General features: G+C 35.2%; 1 protein-coding gene across 2 annotated transcripts in view; it reads right to left on the reverse strand.

The window, feature by feature from the left end:
- The window catches only part of ATP9B (ATPase phospholipid transporting 9B (putative)), a 150,473-nt gene that overhangs the window by 36,481 nt on the left and 98,579 nt on the right, over positions 1 to 15,413 (reverse strand). For both annotated transcript variants that reach the window (XM_054514570.1, XM_036402314.2), the window contains exons 12-13: positions 9,710 to 9,870; positions 2,013 to 2,155 (exon numbers count right to left, since the gene is read on the reverse strand). In XM_054514570.1, the coding sequence (XP_054370545.1) occupies positions 2,013 to 2,155; positions 9,710 to 9,870 (304 nt within the window). The remainder of the gene's footprint in view (positions 1 to 2,012; positions 2,156 to 9,709; positions 9,871 to 15,413) is intronic.

The following is a 15,413-nucleotide window of genomic DNA, read 5'->3' on the forward strand; positions in this document are numbered from 1 at the left end:
GGTAGATGGCTACAAAACTGACTTCCTTCTTTATCGTCTGACAGCCAGACCTTAAGTGGGCAGAAGAACAGATTCAACTGGTTTATATGACTAGAAATGAAAATTCAAATGAGAAAGTGCTGAGACCAGCCCTTATAAACTGTATAATCATGCAATGTCAATCATGGATTAAGAGTACAGACTTTGTTCATTATCTAACAGTATTTTTCACATTTATCTAAAATGCATAATGAGAACAAATTTATTCAGGAAAGGAAACTGGAAGCAGCTACCAATATACTTGGGTAAAAAGTACATTGTCGATGTGTTTGCCCAGAATGAAGAACAGTTTAAAATTTGCAGGGCACTTAAGATTATTAAAACAGAGCAGTGTTTCCCATCTCTGCCAGGCACAGTTAGTGGTGTGAAGCTGGTGACGTCTCCAGGACTCCTGGCTTATTTTCACTTCCATGAGCTTTCAGCTGACACTCAGGTAAAAATGCATAGGGTGAGACTGCTGACTGCTCCTTTCCAAAACACTTTGAAACTACTGCCCTAGAGTATGGCCTTCACTTTTATTTTTACATCATTATTGTACCGATTCAGACCTTCCACCAGAGCTCAGCAGACCTCAGTCCTCTGAAAAGCCTTTGAGGTTGAACACCAACAATCTGGAATCTCTACCAGCAAAGTTTTAAAGTCTACATTGGTTTTGCTTAGAAAGTAGTGTTTTGTAACTAACTTTAGAATTTACTTTGTAATTTAACTTTACTGCATTATTTTGAAAATAAATTATTTTTGAACATACTTTTTCCAAACATGTAAATTACATACTTCAAGTCTTCAATGTGACAGCACTCAAAGTTACATAAATTATCATGATGAAGGGTGCAATTAAAATCAATAAACAGTTTAAAATAGTATACAAATTATTAGGTAACTGAAGTTAGGACTTGTTTAACAATCATTCACTTGGTCTGAAGAACTGCCACACTATAATTAGCAATATATTTTCCTTTTACAAAATAGAAGAACATTCAGATGTATATAGGATAACATATGTGCTTATAGAAGAAAAAAGGAAAGCGTGTTTTGAAAAAGTGACGATTTATTATATTTACACTTCATTTCAAATATGCAGTAATGGAAGGGTTAGCATGGGAGGAAATAGAGAACTATTTAAAACAGATGGAGATATAAACTGTATATTATGCTTTTGGAGCAGTATAACAGGCCAACCCCTGCCTTCTCCAGCAGCTTTTCATGATTTTGAACTACATTTTACTTAAAACCAGTAAAAGAATTCTTTAAGTTTTTCGAGAAACAATTTTCTCTGTTCAGAAGTAAAGCTTCTTTAAAAATACCTATGTATATCTACCAGAAATTATTTATTCAATCTCAGAAAGAAACAAGAAAGTGTAACACAAGTTATTACTCTTTCACACTCTCCGTACTTACCTTCTGATCTTGGTAAGGGTAGGGGGTTCCAGTACACCAGATGAGGTACAGTAACTGGTTGCAGTTATGAAGCTGAAATCATTCAGCAGCTCTAGAACTAGTCTTGGCAACATAAAGAGCAAGTAACTTCACTGGGACAACAGATATCATTTTGGAGGCTGATCTCGTGACTTGTTTTGGAAATTACTTGCTCTCAAAAGCCATTCTTACTTATTATCATACAATATTGCAGTAGCAATGAAGTGCAAAAACACCCAGCATCCTGAGTGCTATTCCAGAGTCTTTTCAGAGGAAGACATATGGTACTCTTACTCACGCTGTACAGTATCCTCTTGCTATAGAAGAGCTGTTCCCACTGGAATAAATCACAGTACTACCAAATATTGACTTTAACATCTAATTACTGACCTACCCATGCCTATAGGTACTTGTAAAAGTACTCAAGCAAATGTGTAAAATATTACTGAGAAACAAAAATCAGTAGTCTAAATCTGCTCTTACATTAGCATATTCATAGAATTACATTTAGAAATTTTATAAAAGTTATCAGATTTCAGAATGGTAAGCTGACATACCTGTTTTATCCGTTAGTAAATAAACTAATCGTCCCAATTCTTCTGGTATGGTGCTAGTTCGAACAACTGTTCCAGGAATATTGTCATCTTTCATAATCATCCACCCATAGGCTGCCTTACCCATGTCCAAGTTGACACGTAAACTGCAAAGGAAATTTATACCATAATCAGTGTGAATATTAGGCAAAATGAAAATGATAACCATAAAAATAACAACAGAAGCTCTTTTCTGTATATCTGAAAAAAGAAAGATCTTAAACCTATGTGCACCAAAATTTTGGAAGACTGCTTTTTTAATGTGTTTGTAGAGTACATATCACAGGCTTCATCCCAGACTTTTAGAAGATATGGCTATATCAACAAATGCAGTATCATGCATTCTGCATGAGACAGATTCCAACACTTTGTGAAGACTCTTGACATAATTACATTACTGATCTTATACAGAGGAATAACATATAGCAAGAATAGATTGAGCAAGAACAGATTCAAGTCAGTTTTTATCTACTAAAAAAACCACAAACACCATATAGGTTCTCTTTATGATGTGAAATTACAAATATTTTTGTACCTTTTCAAGTCACTGGTGATTTTTTTTTGTTTTTTTAAAAAACAACCAACAACATTATTTCTTTAATATAGTAGAACTATATTTGTCAATTGCTCTTTCCCAAAAAATCAACGATATTTTTGTCCTTCCCAAATTGTAGCTAGAGAGGGTCCATTGTAAAAGGAGAAAAATGCAAAGCAGCAAAATGCACCCTTGTGATACCACGTTGGCATGAAGTAATCTTTTGGTTGCTCACTAACAGAAAATACGCAATTTGCAGCAAGTTTTACTGATTAGACATAGAAGTCCAAAATCAAAAGTATGTTTTTCCAGTTCACTCTGTGCATTAATTTTTTAATATTTCCATGTCTTCATCATATAAGAACTAAAATGGACCTTGTATTCCTATGTTACAATAAAAAAGTCTTCACTCATTTAATCACATTAATCTTCCCCATAATAAAATGTTCCAACATAAAACTCTATCCACCTTGTTCTAAACCATTAAAATGCTACTTTCCTCTGGCTATTCACCATGTTTCTGTTGCCATGTCAGAGGAGCAGTGACTAAGAAAAAGGCATATGTTGATTTCTCTTGACTCTGCTCGAACAGAAATACTGAAAAGACAGGTAGCTATATGAACTACTGAGGTCACTTGGTCTGTTCAGCCTGGAGAAGGGGAGACTGAGGGGAGACCTCATCGTAGTCTATAACTTGCTTCTAAGGGGAAGAGGAGGGGCTGATCTCTTCTCTGTGATGACCAGTGAAAGGATCTGAGGGAATGGCCTGATTTGTGTAAGGAGATGTTTAAATATTAGAAATATATTGAATGTTAGAAAAAGGCTCTTCAGCCAAAGGATGGTTGGGCACTGGCACAGGCTCCCCAAGGAAGATGTCACAGCACCAACCCTGACGGAGTTCAAGGTGTGTTTGTACAATGCTCTCAGGCACACGGTGTGACTCTTGAGGATGGTCCTGTGCAGGGCCAGGAGTTGGACCCGATGATCATTATGAGTCCCTTCCAGTTCAGCATATCCTGTGATTCTGCAAACTATTTGTAGCTAAGTTGCTATCACAAGAGTCCCAAGTTAAGCAACAGGTTAACAGTAATGTAATTCTTAGAACTGTTCAAAGGTACCTATCAAGGTATCAATGCACTTCAGACATTTTTGTAACAGTCCTGACATCATCCTGACTTAACTGCATAACAAAAAGAGCAGCTACCAGGAATTTTCATCTGTCCTCTTGGAATCACAGCATCAGACTGTGGATTACCTGAGGTAACAGTGGAGGGAACATTGAGTCACAATCTGCACTATCCCATAAAGAAGAGATGCATATAATTAGAATTATGAGAGCATCTGAAATTTTGACGCACACTGAAAAAAAGTTTATTCTACATCCCCTACCTCCTGAATTTGTACAGCAGAAGACAAAATATGTTGCCAGAGAAAAGAAACATATGCTTTAGGCACAAGATTTACTATTTAGGATGGTATTTTATGCTTTAACTACATCTTATTTTCCCACCAAAATCGGCATCATCTGAAAACTATCCTTCTCTGTGGTGATATACCCCAATTAGTCCTGCAATATTTTCCAAAATTTCATCTGTCTTCAGACATGCAAATACATATAACAAAAGAACAGACAACAGAAGGAGGACTCTACAGATTCTTTTTACTGAAAATGCTACAGTATAGCGAGAAAAATACTGGAAGTAACTTGCCTCACACTGGTTAACTACAGTTCTACCCTATCTTACTCATTCCAGAGCCAGTACTGGGCAAACTGCATTCTTATTATGCCTGTCTGTTAACTTTCAGAGTGAATATAAAGACCAAAGCAACACACTTCACACTGAAACCAAAGGAACAGCAAAAGCTTTACTCCTCTTGGGTATGCAAACCTGCTAGTTAGCCAGTCAAGAACAAAGGATGCAGTCTAACTTGACAAGAGATACACGAGCACACTTAAGTTAATTAAAAACAGATGGACATTTGCTCTAGCCACTAGCAAGTGGATTAACTGAATGATGAAAGCTCCTCACCACCCCACTTCAAAGAGGCATTAAGGCTATCTACCAAGACAGAGATTCTGAGATGGACACTCCATTTAAGCACTTCAGTCTCAGGTACATGGCACACACAGAGAGACGTCTACATGGCTGCTCTACCAATGGAGATCTGCAGCTGCTCAGATAGGAAAAACTGTGCTTTGGTAAGATAAAATCAGAAAAGCCTCCCAAAGCTGAAGTGCAGCAGGCATCTTTACTTGCACCTTTTATAAGCATGTTTATCACCTTGTTTTGATGTTCTAAACACTCCATGCATTTAACTATAATATACTTGAATATAATTTAAAGGTAAGGAAAAAAGATAAGAAAACAAGACTCTAACTTCTCTTGTTGAGCAGTCAGGAGAAATCCATATTTCAAAGTATTATGGCATTTTAGGAATTACTCTAGCTTTCCAGCATGCACTGCTAAGTAGAACAGAATGTACCCCGTTTATGCTGATGGACTTAATAGCTGACACTGCTGGTCTATAGAGAAAATGTCTCCCCAATGACTAGGACAGTCCAGCTTTCTAGCACACAGAAAAATATTGGGTATATGCTTGAATTGTTAAGATGAATAAAGAATTAAATGGGAATAAAAATGAGTGCCATAGATTAATTTTTTAGTATTAATTCTAAAATTTGCACACTGTATCCTTTTCTGACTTCCTTCATTTAATGCTTTTTGTCTTAGAGGAAATCTTTATATTTGAAATCATTGTAGCCTATTGCTTAGCACATTATGGAAACTGATGCAATAGTAAAAATGCCGATGGCCTATTAATAGTGAGTTTGCTTTTGAAACTAGAAACCTCTCCAACAGAGCATCACAGGAATGGATAAAAATACTTCACTGAAAAGTCCAAGAATTTTTACATAATAAAACAAGGAGACACTAAGCTTACTCAAAATAAAGCTACTTTCAGTGCCTGATAATATTAGCTATAATTTCTCATAATTTCTTTGCAGACTTTAGGAAACCTCATTATATAAGCAAAACATTTTAAATTCACCATTTTTCAAATCCTTCTCAATTTAATCCAAATTAACAAACTTCAAACATATCAGTTATTCATGAAAACACACAGAACAGCATCCAACGTAGCATTAGCAACTGTTGCATTAGTAACACTAATTTTTAGCAAACCAATTAACATGCAATATTTAGGCAGAGTATGTTAATACAGGAATTTGAAGGCTGTTGCAGAGAATGAGAATATTTAGCAAGCACAGTAATACGTTTCTGGTCTCTCCACCTCAGCACTAGTTATCCTAAAGCAGGAAATCCTAAGGCAATTTTTATCCAGCTTGGGGATTTATTCCATTAAGAGCCAGGGTTTCTCTTCAATTCAGCCTCAGGACAACATTTCAGAATCCACACTGCTTTTAACTATATGTTAAAAACGAATAGTTCTGCTCTTATTCCCTCAAAAACAACACCAGTGTTTTAGATTAAACATTCCTATTTACAGGATTTCTAAATTTCTTTTTTTTTAACAAATTGTAATGATGTAAGGTCCCCTTCTAAAGGTGTCTGATTTGGGTTTTTTTTGTCAAAAGGACAAATTTGCCAATAAGCAAAGGCCTTCACTGAGAAAGTTTGACAAATACATTTAGAAACTCCAGTAACATGCTACCATTCATGACTCAGTGAAAAGCAATCAAGACCTAATGAAGGTAGCAAGGACAATTTTGTGAACAAAGCGATATTGTGTCGATAAAATTCAAGTATGATTTTGACTAAAAGTCAGATCGTAGGTTTTTTCCTAACTTCCTGAGCTTTCTGTATATCCCTGCTTTCTTGAAACAGCCATAAGCTATAACTGATATATGCATTATTCAAAATGTAGGAAAAAAATGGCATAGTTTTTAAAATATTGGTCAAAAAAACAACCAAAAATATTTTCAATTCAATATGCCTGGAAAGTTAAATCTTCACAGAAACGGATTTTTTGGAGCCTAGTAACTGGTATTAACTGTCATTAAACAGATAAAAATAGAACAAAACAGAAGTTACTTCATTTAAGCACAATATCATATAAAGATCTAAGCAAATAAAAATCAACCTATAGGTCATCCTTTAATTTCCCCATCTCTCATATTTTATTTGACAAGGAAAATGGAATATGCTATGTGACAACTACACCAGGTGATACAGTCTAGTTGGCTAGAGTCAGCTAGAAAAATGCCTAAAAATGCTAGGGAACATGGAAAAACTCAGATAATGGATGAAGATAATCATAGTGAGATTTACTTTGTTTTGAACAGTCTGTCAAGGAATTGCTTTATATCCTCTTTCCCTGATAAATCTTAAGAAATTAAAATAGCTTGACTTTTTAGGACAGCAGATTGCCTATGGAGGCTCCCTGGGCTATGGTTTCTGCATATGGAAAAAGAAAACATCAATGTCAAACACTTTCAAGGGCCAAAAGTTTCTGGGGGTGTGGGGCTGTTCAAAACATTTTGTGCATAATGAGTCTAACTTACAAACAGTTTAGAGATGGACTGAGCTTTTGATATCTGTTTATTACTACTTTTTCTCCATTTTTCTTGATTCCTTGTACACCACAGAATGTGTGCAATGTTGGAGGCTGATTTTTTGAAGGTGAGTGTTGGGTAAGTGTTGCTTATAGGGGTGGTTTTTATTTTGCAGTGCTGTTGGGTTTTTTTTACAGTTGTTTTATGTTTATACTTCTATAGTCTTATATACCCCACAGTAATACCCTGCACAAAGTAAAGCAACACTGATCTAGACGAGTATTTAGGATGCAGCTGAAACAAAAGGAACCAGCTTCTTTCTGAAGCATCTGAAAAGTTCCTCTTCCTATTAATGATAGGAGAGGCTGCACAGAGATCAGTTAAACTCTACTTACTCTATCATCATCTTCCTGATGATCTTCACCAAACATGTCTAGCCATGAAAAACTGTTTTTATTGCATACCTGGAATTTCCCTTGCTCTGCAAACCAAAAGCCAAACAGAACTGCAAAAAAGTTCCACAATTAGAAACTTCCTGAATTCTCTAAAACTATCAAGCAACACATTTCATGTGTGCCTGAGTCCAGATATGCTTTGCCTCTACCAGTGAATCCTAATCTCTGACATTTCATTTACATCTTTAAGTTCATTATTTCCCCCACATAGATATTTTAAAAATAATAGGAGGGTACAACACCTGGTGCTTCGATGTCATTTGCTTTGTAATTTTCATCTTTGAGAGTTTACACTCAAAACAGAGCCTAAAAATTAAGTCATTCCCATGCTTAACATACAGAAGAGAGGAAGGGAAGTGTAGTCAAGTTTAAACACCAGCATGATTGGTGTTCATCTTGCTGACAGTGTGGGAAGCAACCCTGTATTTATGAAGATTCAGGTTGAAGAAGATTTGGTAGAGAAACAGATAAATCTCTAGGGAGGAAAGCATTCTGTGAAAAATTCCTGTCTGATGAACTAAACCAACCTTATTATCTAATACTTTTAGTTTTTATATTATCTCTCACAAACAATTGTAAATTGGATTAGATGCATACTAGAAGTTATTTTTGGAGAAAAACTGTTCCACAAGTCCACTATAGAACTCTCACATTGAAAATGAGCTGCTCAGTGAAAATGTTTTTTTAATGGCATATGTTGAACTTTCAATATAGAATAAAATTTATTTACAACACCTAGATGGCCTTAATCCTCTTGCATCCAGTAACAAAGACATTAAAATGGTTAAAAGTTATCCTTTAGTTAGAAGTGATCCCCTTTTTTCCCCTCCCCTGGAAGTTTTAAAGTACATGTCTGGTAAAACGTAGACTTAACCATTTGAATGGAGGCCTTTTTGCCTCTTCACACGGATAAATTGCTTAATATGCAGTAACTGTGTGTGTATGGGGAGAAGGGGGTGAGGGCAATATGATTGAACAGCATCATTCAAGCAGTAAAGGAGTTATGACCGTGACAGTGTTTAGAAAGATATTCCAAAATTGTGGTTCCAGCAGATTTGCCAGAACCTTCTCCTTCAACTTCCCACAGAATCAGTTTCTCTTGCAACACAAAAGTACTCTAAAAATAAAGTCCTAAGTTATAAAATGTTAAGACAGAGGCTTCCTGAGGATCCCATTGGTCAAATATGATACAATTTCCTTCACACAGACATGTACTTTAAAAATGTGATCACAGTAATGTGTAAGTAATGTAAACTTAGATTAAAAGGCCTATTGAAATCCTCCTGTTATTTTTCTTTTCTTTACTATGTGAACTTGAATATTGTGTGCATGTCTGAGGGGACAGGTCTTAAATCTAGCTACAGTTTAGATGTTGCTAACTCTGGCTGATCACTGGGCTTACTGAATGATGTATCTCAAACTTAACAGCTCTAAAGAGGATCTAAAATTAACAATTACCTTAATCTAAACACTGGGTATTTTAACAGGAGACAGTATGTCCATTTTGCAAAGGCAATACCCATGCAAAGAAAATAATTCAGTTCAGAGGCAGTGTTCTCACTTCTGTGTCCACAGAAGACTTGATTACACACATGGATATTATTTCGTGTTCCAGTTTATCTGCAATTTGAATATACAGTACTCATGCTTAATGAATTAATTAATTCAGGGCAAGTCTCTACTTGGTTACACATTAAAACTCCTCTCATTGTAAAAGAGCACTTACATTATTCAGCCATCCAATTTAAATTAATCATTATTGGGGCAAAATGTCTATATTTTAACCAGAGAAATGGAACATTTTTAGTATTTAAGGCATTAAAAATAAAATTCCATAACGTGTCTAGCAGTTCATTCATCTGCATGCTTCCTGAAACCACCTTCTCATATACCTTGTATCCTTATTAATACATTTATGCTAGCAAAGGATTAGATATCCTGATTACTCCAGCAAGATGAACATTATACAGAAAAAATACAACAGTATTGTTTTCTGTACAGTGATCCTTCAAGAATCAGCAGATTTGTTGGCACCTTCTCCTACAGCTTCCTGATAAGATCAATTTCCTTTGCAATGAGAAGCAAGTATAAATTTCAAGAAAGCCACATACAGTAAATTTAAGCAACTGTATTTTGCTTTCATTCTTCTACATACCTGATTGGGATGATATAGGAAAACAGGAGGAGGAACCGGAAAAGGTTGCGATACCAAGGGCCTACAAATCCTTGCAAAGTGACCATAACAACTGATAGTGCAACTAAAGCCAAAAACAGGGCTTTGGTCAGTTGATTCAGCTCCAGGTCCAGCAAGCCAACCTGGAGGAAGAAAAAGAAATCAAGTTAGTCAGGAGTTTTTCTTAATTTATGCTTCTGCAATGCAAACAATTAGCATTATTTGCTTTGGTTATTCCTACCCATTAAAAATCCATGCACTTGCAACTATTAACTGAACTTTGATAATTGCATTGATTGTTATTCCAATGCTTGCACACAAAAGATGTTCCCTGGTTTTGTGGCAATAACAATTCCTAGAACCAATATGAACTGTCCCAGCCAAGTCTTTTGAATACCTTCAAATCTGACACATCCCTTTTCCGTTCCTTGTTCTAGGACGGGAACACAGAAGGGCAAGGAGAAAACATAATTACAGATTAACAAATGAGCAGGGAAAACTTTCTTCTGTCATGCTTGCAGCAAAAATACTGGCACAGGGTATTACCCACTGACTGCTAGAAGATCAAATACCTGTTAGATTCAAGAACCAACAGGCACGAGACAGAGCCTGTGACTTCTTATTCATGTGACAAGTGCACTGCAACTTGTCACTATGCTCTCATCCCACTCTGTAAATCTGAACCAATGCCACAGAAACAATTTTTAATTGTATAAAGCTTTCACTTATCCAATATAATAATAAAAACAACAATCAAGTGGAATATCCATTTTCAAACCAATATAGTGAAACGGGGCTTCAACTGCACATGAATAGAAAGGTATTTGATTTAGAAACATTTTAAGTAAAACATTAGGAGAAGCTATCCTTCACCCACTGTTTCTCATGAAAGAAATATATTTAAGCTATGTAACTAAGACTCTCGCCATTTCAATAACGTATGATGTAAGCTAAGGTATTTTTACTCCACTTTTTGGGATGGTCTAGTAGTCAGTAAAATATGTGGGAAAATCGTGTCAGGAAGAGTTTCCTAGGCCCCATCACAGATGCCCTTTTATCTCCAAGTCTTGCCAGTAAGAGCAGTAAAACATAACACTTCCTTAGATAACAAACAGGATGCAAAAAAAGCACTTTAAGTACAGTTCTTAAAAATTCCAGCAATCTTGCTTACACATGGGCTGTCCCTTTCCTAGAGAAGCAGGCAGCTGAAGACCACAGCGGCTGATTTATCAGCTGCATTTAAAAAGCAGCACAACGAGGACAAATATCTTGCAATTTCCGCTGCTTCAACTACTACATAGTTTATGCTTGAATTATTGAGAAAAATAGGTTTTTGGATTAAAATGAAGAAAAATGAAGCCAGGGAAGTAGAGCATGTTTCAAAGCCCAGATCTTTTTGCGTTGACAAAGGCAGCCTAAGTTTCAGGCCTCGCTGAGGATCAGATGAAGTCATTATTCATTCAGTCAGGGAAAAAAGACTCAATTACCTCAACCTAAAGATGCTATCAATGAATGCAAAGTGCATATTTTACTCTATTCATCCAAATCCCATTAAAAAGTGAAAGGAATGATTTAATCTGGCCTTCTAGAGTTGGTCTTTTTTTGTAATAAAATAAAGAATCACTGTCTTGCAATATGCATAACTACTACCTCACACTTTTTTTTCCCCCTGCATCATGGTAGTGAAAGCCTATCTCTCCCCTCTCCACCCCCCATAAAAAACCCCACCCCAGAAGAGAAATGAATAAAGAGCTTCTTTGGAAAGAATGCCACTTTTAGGACAGAAACATTAAATTTAGTCCACTGCACACTGATATGTAGCTAACTCAAAGCATCAATACCTTTCTAATTGATGAAGACAGATGTGAATTTAAGTTTGGGACCCAAAAAATGTGTTTGGAGAGGTATTATGACAATAAAAAAGTCGATGCTGAAAAACTTCTCACACTATAAATCTTTTGCTCAAGAACACTTGATTTGCCACTAATAATGCCATTCTTTTAAATATAGATCATACTATTGGCCATAGTAAATGTTAATGTTTTTCTTTACTATATTAAGTGAAGGCAATTGCAAAATTTTACTTAAGAAGGCACACAAAGAAAGTAAGTTTTAATAGAAATGCATTCTCCATTTCTCAAAAACTAGTTACTCCAATGTACTAAAAGATACTTAATTCGTTTAATTTTGTGCCTTTCCACTTAAACAATTTCTGCAGTCAACTAATGAAACACTGTTGAACTATCCAGATAAATTTAATGTAGAAATTCACTAATATTCTCTAAAATTCATCTGAATATTGGAAAAGTGGATAGACTTCATTTTAACTAGACTGTGATTTTACCAAAGCATTTGTAAAATATGCAATCTTACAAATGCTATTTCTTTTCTTTGGAAAATAGTAACTAGAATAGCTATGAAAATATTAGAAATAGATGAATTAAGAATTGCAGAAATTTTCCATGTTTATTGCTATTTCCTATATTAGTAAAACAAATTTTCTTCTACTTGTCATAATATTTGTTCTATTTGAAACAACTTAACAAAATTAAACACACCATTGGAAATTTTTATCTCCAAGGGAAAATTTGTACATAATGTCTAAGAAAACCACAATAGTTTTGGAAAAGGGCTGCTCTAGGATAATGAAAATGAACACAATAATTGCCTGCATAATTTAAAATGCTACTAATGGCAACAGCCACAAATCCATTTAGCTCCTCTTTAATTTATGCACAGAGTTTTAAAGAGCTAATGGTTCAATAAAGTAATGGCTCATACCATCAATTGTCTACTTGCATGGTAAAAAGCTGACAAGTTTTTAAAATACTTCATATTTGAATGAGGCAATGATTCAAAGTCTACACTTTACATTCTGGGCCACAAGGTATAATTCATTATCTTATGAGAAAAATCTTAATTTAATTAAAAAGCTGAAAACAACAAGAACTTTTCTGGTTACTGAAATACAATCTGAACAACAATATTGCTGTTCCTGCCCTAGATGCTTAACTTTTAGGAAAGGTTATCTTCTGAAGCTATTATTGTAGCAATAGAACAATTCTTTTAGCACGATGAAACGTATATTACTTTGAAAATGAGAACTTTTAAAATGCTAGAATACTGAAATACAAAATTTGATAATTAAATGTTATAAAATGGCAAAGATTTCTCAAAATAGTCTAGTGCAGCCATTTTTTATTCAATTACAGTTTAAAGTGAATTAGAAATAATTGCTCACGAATAGCCTTTAAATGTCCTACTTTAATACTATTGAAGTATTAAGGCACAGTCTTAGGACAGACTTCCCCCTGCAACCAAATTCCTCCACAAAGGTAATTATATTTCAGTAATCAGCCTGGTTCTGCACTGCCAAACACTACATTGACTACAATGAAATTTCATGGTATGCATGTTTGAGAGGGACTTGGGTTTTAATTTGCGCTGTAAACATAAAAATTTTCTTTCCTATTCTTAATACATGCTCTGAAATTAATTTATTAAGCCTTGAATACTAGTATCTTATATATGTTTCTATTAGTTGTAGCATACACTTAGAGGTAAAAGGTATGTAACAGTAAATACCTCAAAAGACTAAAATTCAAGTAATACATCTTTCAGCTTCAGGGTAACAAAAACAAGGTTGGCCTAACAAAAATTATTAGTAGCATTCCATCATTTATAAAAAATTATATATATTTTACTGTACAGTCAGCTGCATTTATCCAAACCTCCAACACTTTCTTCAATAATCTGTTAAACCCTCCCCATAGTCCCTGGAAATAACAGAATACTAATCTGTGTTTAAAGGCTAAAAAAAGTGACACTTCCTTATCTAACTACCTTAATCTTTGACACTAAATCCACAAAGAGCAACTTTGGAATCTGTAAATGTTTCTTCTTCCTCAAGTCTCCTATGATTCAAAGACTTGGCTGCTCAGCAATCGCAGTAACCACATTAAGATAATATAACTATGAATCAAAACAAGTAAATTCAGGTTTAGGAAGCATCTTGCCTTAATTCCCTCTACTCATGCAATAGTCTCCACAAATATGTTTTTCTACAAACCTGACCTGATTAAACCTACCAAATCTTGCATACAGTATGGTACTCTGTTTAATCAATATCTTCCTCATTCTTTTAATCAGTAGATTCAAAGGTGGGAAAAGCGAAAAAACATAAAAAAACATAAGGTGACCATTTAGTAAAAAAAAGTCACCTATCCCTGCTTTTTCTGATATCAATTTTCAAACAGTCTCATCACTGGTTTAGCTGCAAGAGCAACAATGAAACCTTGAGAACATTTTCTGAAGCAGTAAAAACCTTTTACAAGTTTGATTAATTTTAGAATTGAGCAATAATGCAGGGGGAGGCCTGGTCTACTTAAGTTCATAAAAATGAAATAAACTTTAATTATTTAGTCCACCCCATTTGCCTTATGCAGAAGTAATAACCAGAAAATAGTTCATTTGATTCCAGTAAAATTTTCTGTCTTACCTTTGGCAAAAAAATATTCATCCTTCCTGCAACTGAACCTTTGTGCAAAGTGAAATATTTGGTATAATGTTAATACTGCAGTTTTATGGAACTGAATTAGGTCATTTCTACACTGATTGCAACAAATAATTTTAGATATTTAGTGTTAATTGTATCCCCAAAGAAAAAAATTACTTCTCTGGATTCTTACATAAATCAGTCTGTTTCCAGCGCACAGATATTGAAAACAGCAGAAATTTTAGAACCCAAGAAGAAATACAGTTCATTGCCCAATGAAACAGAAGCTCGAGTACACTTCTGTAGTGTTTTGATGCATATTTAAAACCAAAGGTTTAACTGCTCTTAAAAGCAGAATACTATTATTATGTTTTGCAATTACCCTTCTGACTTGCCTGGCTTTACTTTAACACTCTATTCATAAATTAATATTTACGTATTTTGAAATAAACTAATCACTTTGGATGCATAATTTCCTTTTGTTAATAGAAATATCTATAATTCTAAAAAAAAAAAAAAAGAAAAAAAAAAAAGAGGACTCACACCATTCTTTCTCTCACTGCCTCATTGCCTCATTTATTCGTCCATTTTATATTGTTGCCTTTTCCAGACTCAACATCATCTGAGGCTGGATACTCGAATTGAAGCTTGAGAGTCCTCTCCGGGATTTTAGAGGTGGAGAGGTGCTTAGCTCTCTCTAGTTGTCTACTGCAATAGAAACTGTAAGTGAGCTATTTCCACAACTGCACTTCGGTAGGGCTCAGTTGTTTGAAGTAAGGCCCTCGTTTTGTCAAATGCTAGTCACAGATTCCATAACTTTCTTAAGAGTGTCTTCTTTTTCAATTGTATCCTGGTTTACCTGAATGCCAACGATTTACTCTTTTTGTAGTAAAAAATACTGTTTCAAATGATCCCAATGAGAGAAACTGAACATGACTCACTCCTAATATCCTTCTGACCATAAATCTGGCTTTCATTAAGACTTTTGTGGCTTGGTAAACTACAGTACTGTCTGTACGTATTCTTCAATCCGCTGTTTTTTCTTAGAACAAGTCTTTACGTGGTGCAGGGAAGCCAAGACGTGGATATTTGGCTTTGACTCCGGCTTGCCCGAAGGCGGAAGGGAAGGCTGGGGCGGGCAGCGCTGCCACGCGCGCTTTGGTCAGCAGAGGGCGCCCGCGCCCGCCTGTG

This window comes from Molothrus ater, chromosome 1 (genome assembly GCF_012460135.2).
Source record: "Molothrus ater isolate BHLD 08-10-18 breed brown headed cowbird chromosome 1, BPBGC_Mater_1.1, whole genome shotgun sequence".
Taxonomy (NCBI): Eukaryota; Metazoa; Chordata; class Aves; order Passeriformes; family Icteridae; genus Molothrus; species Molothrus ater.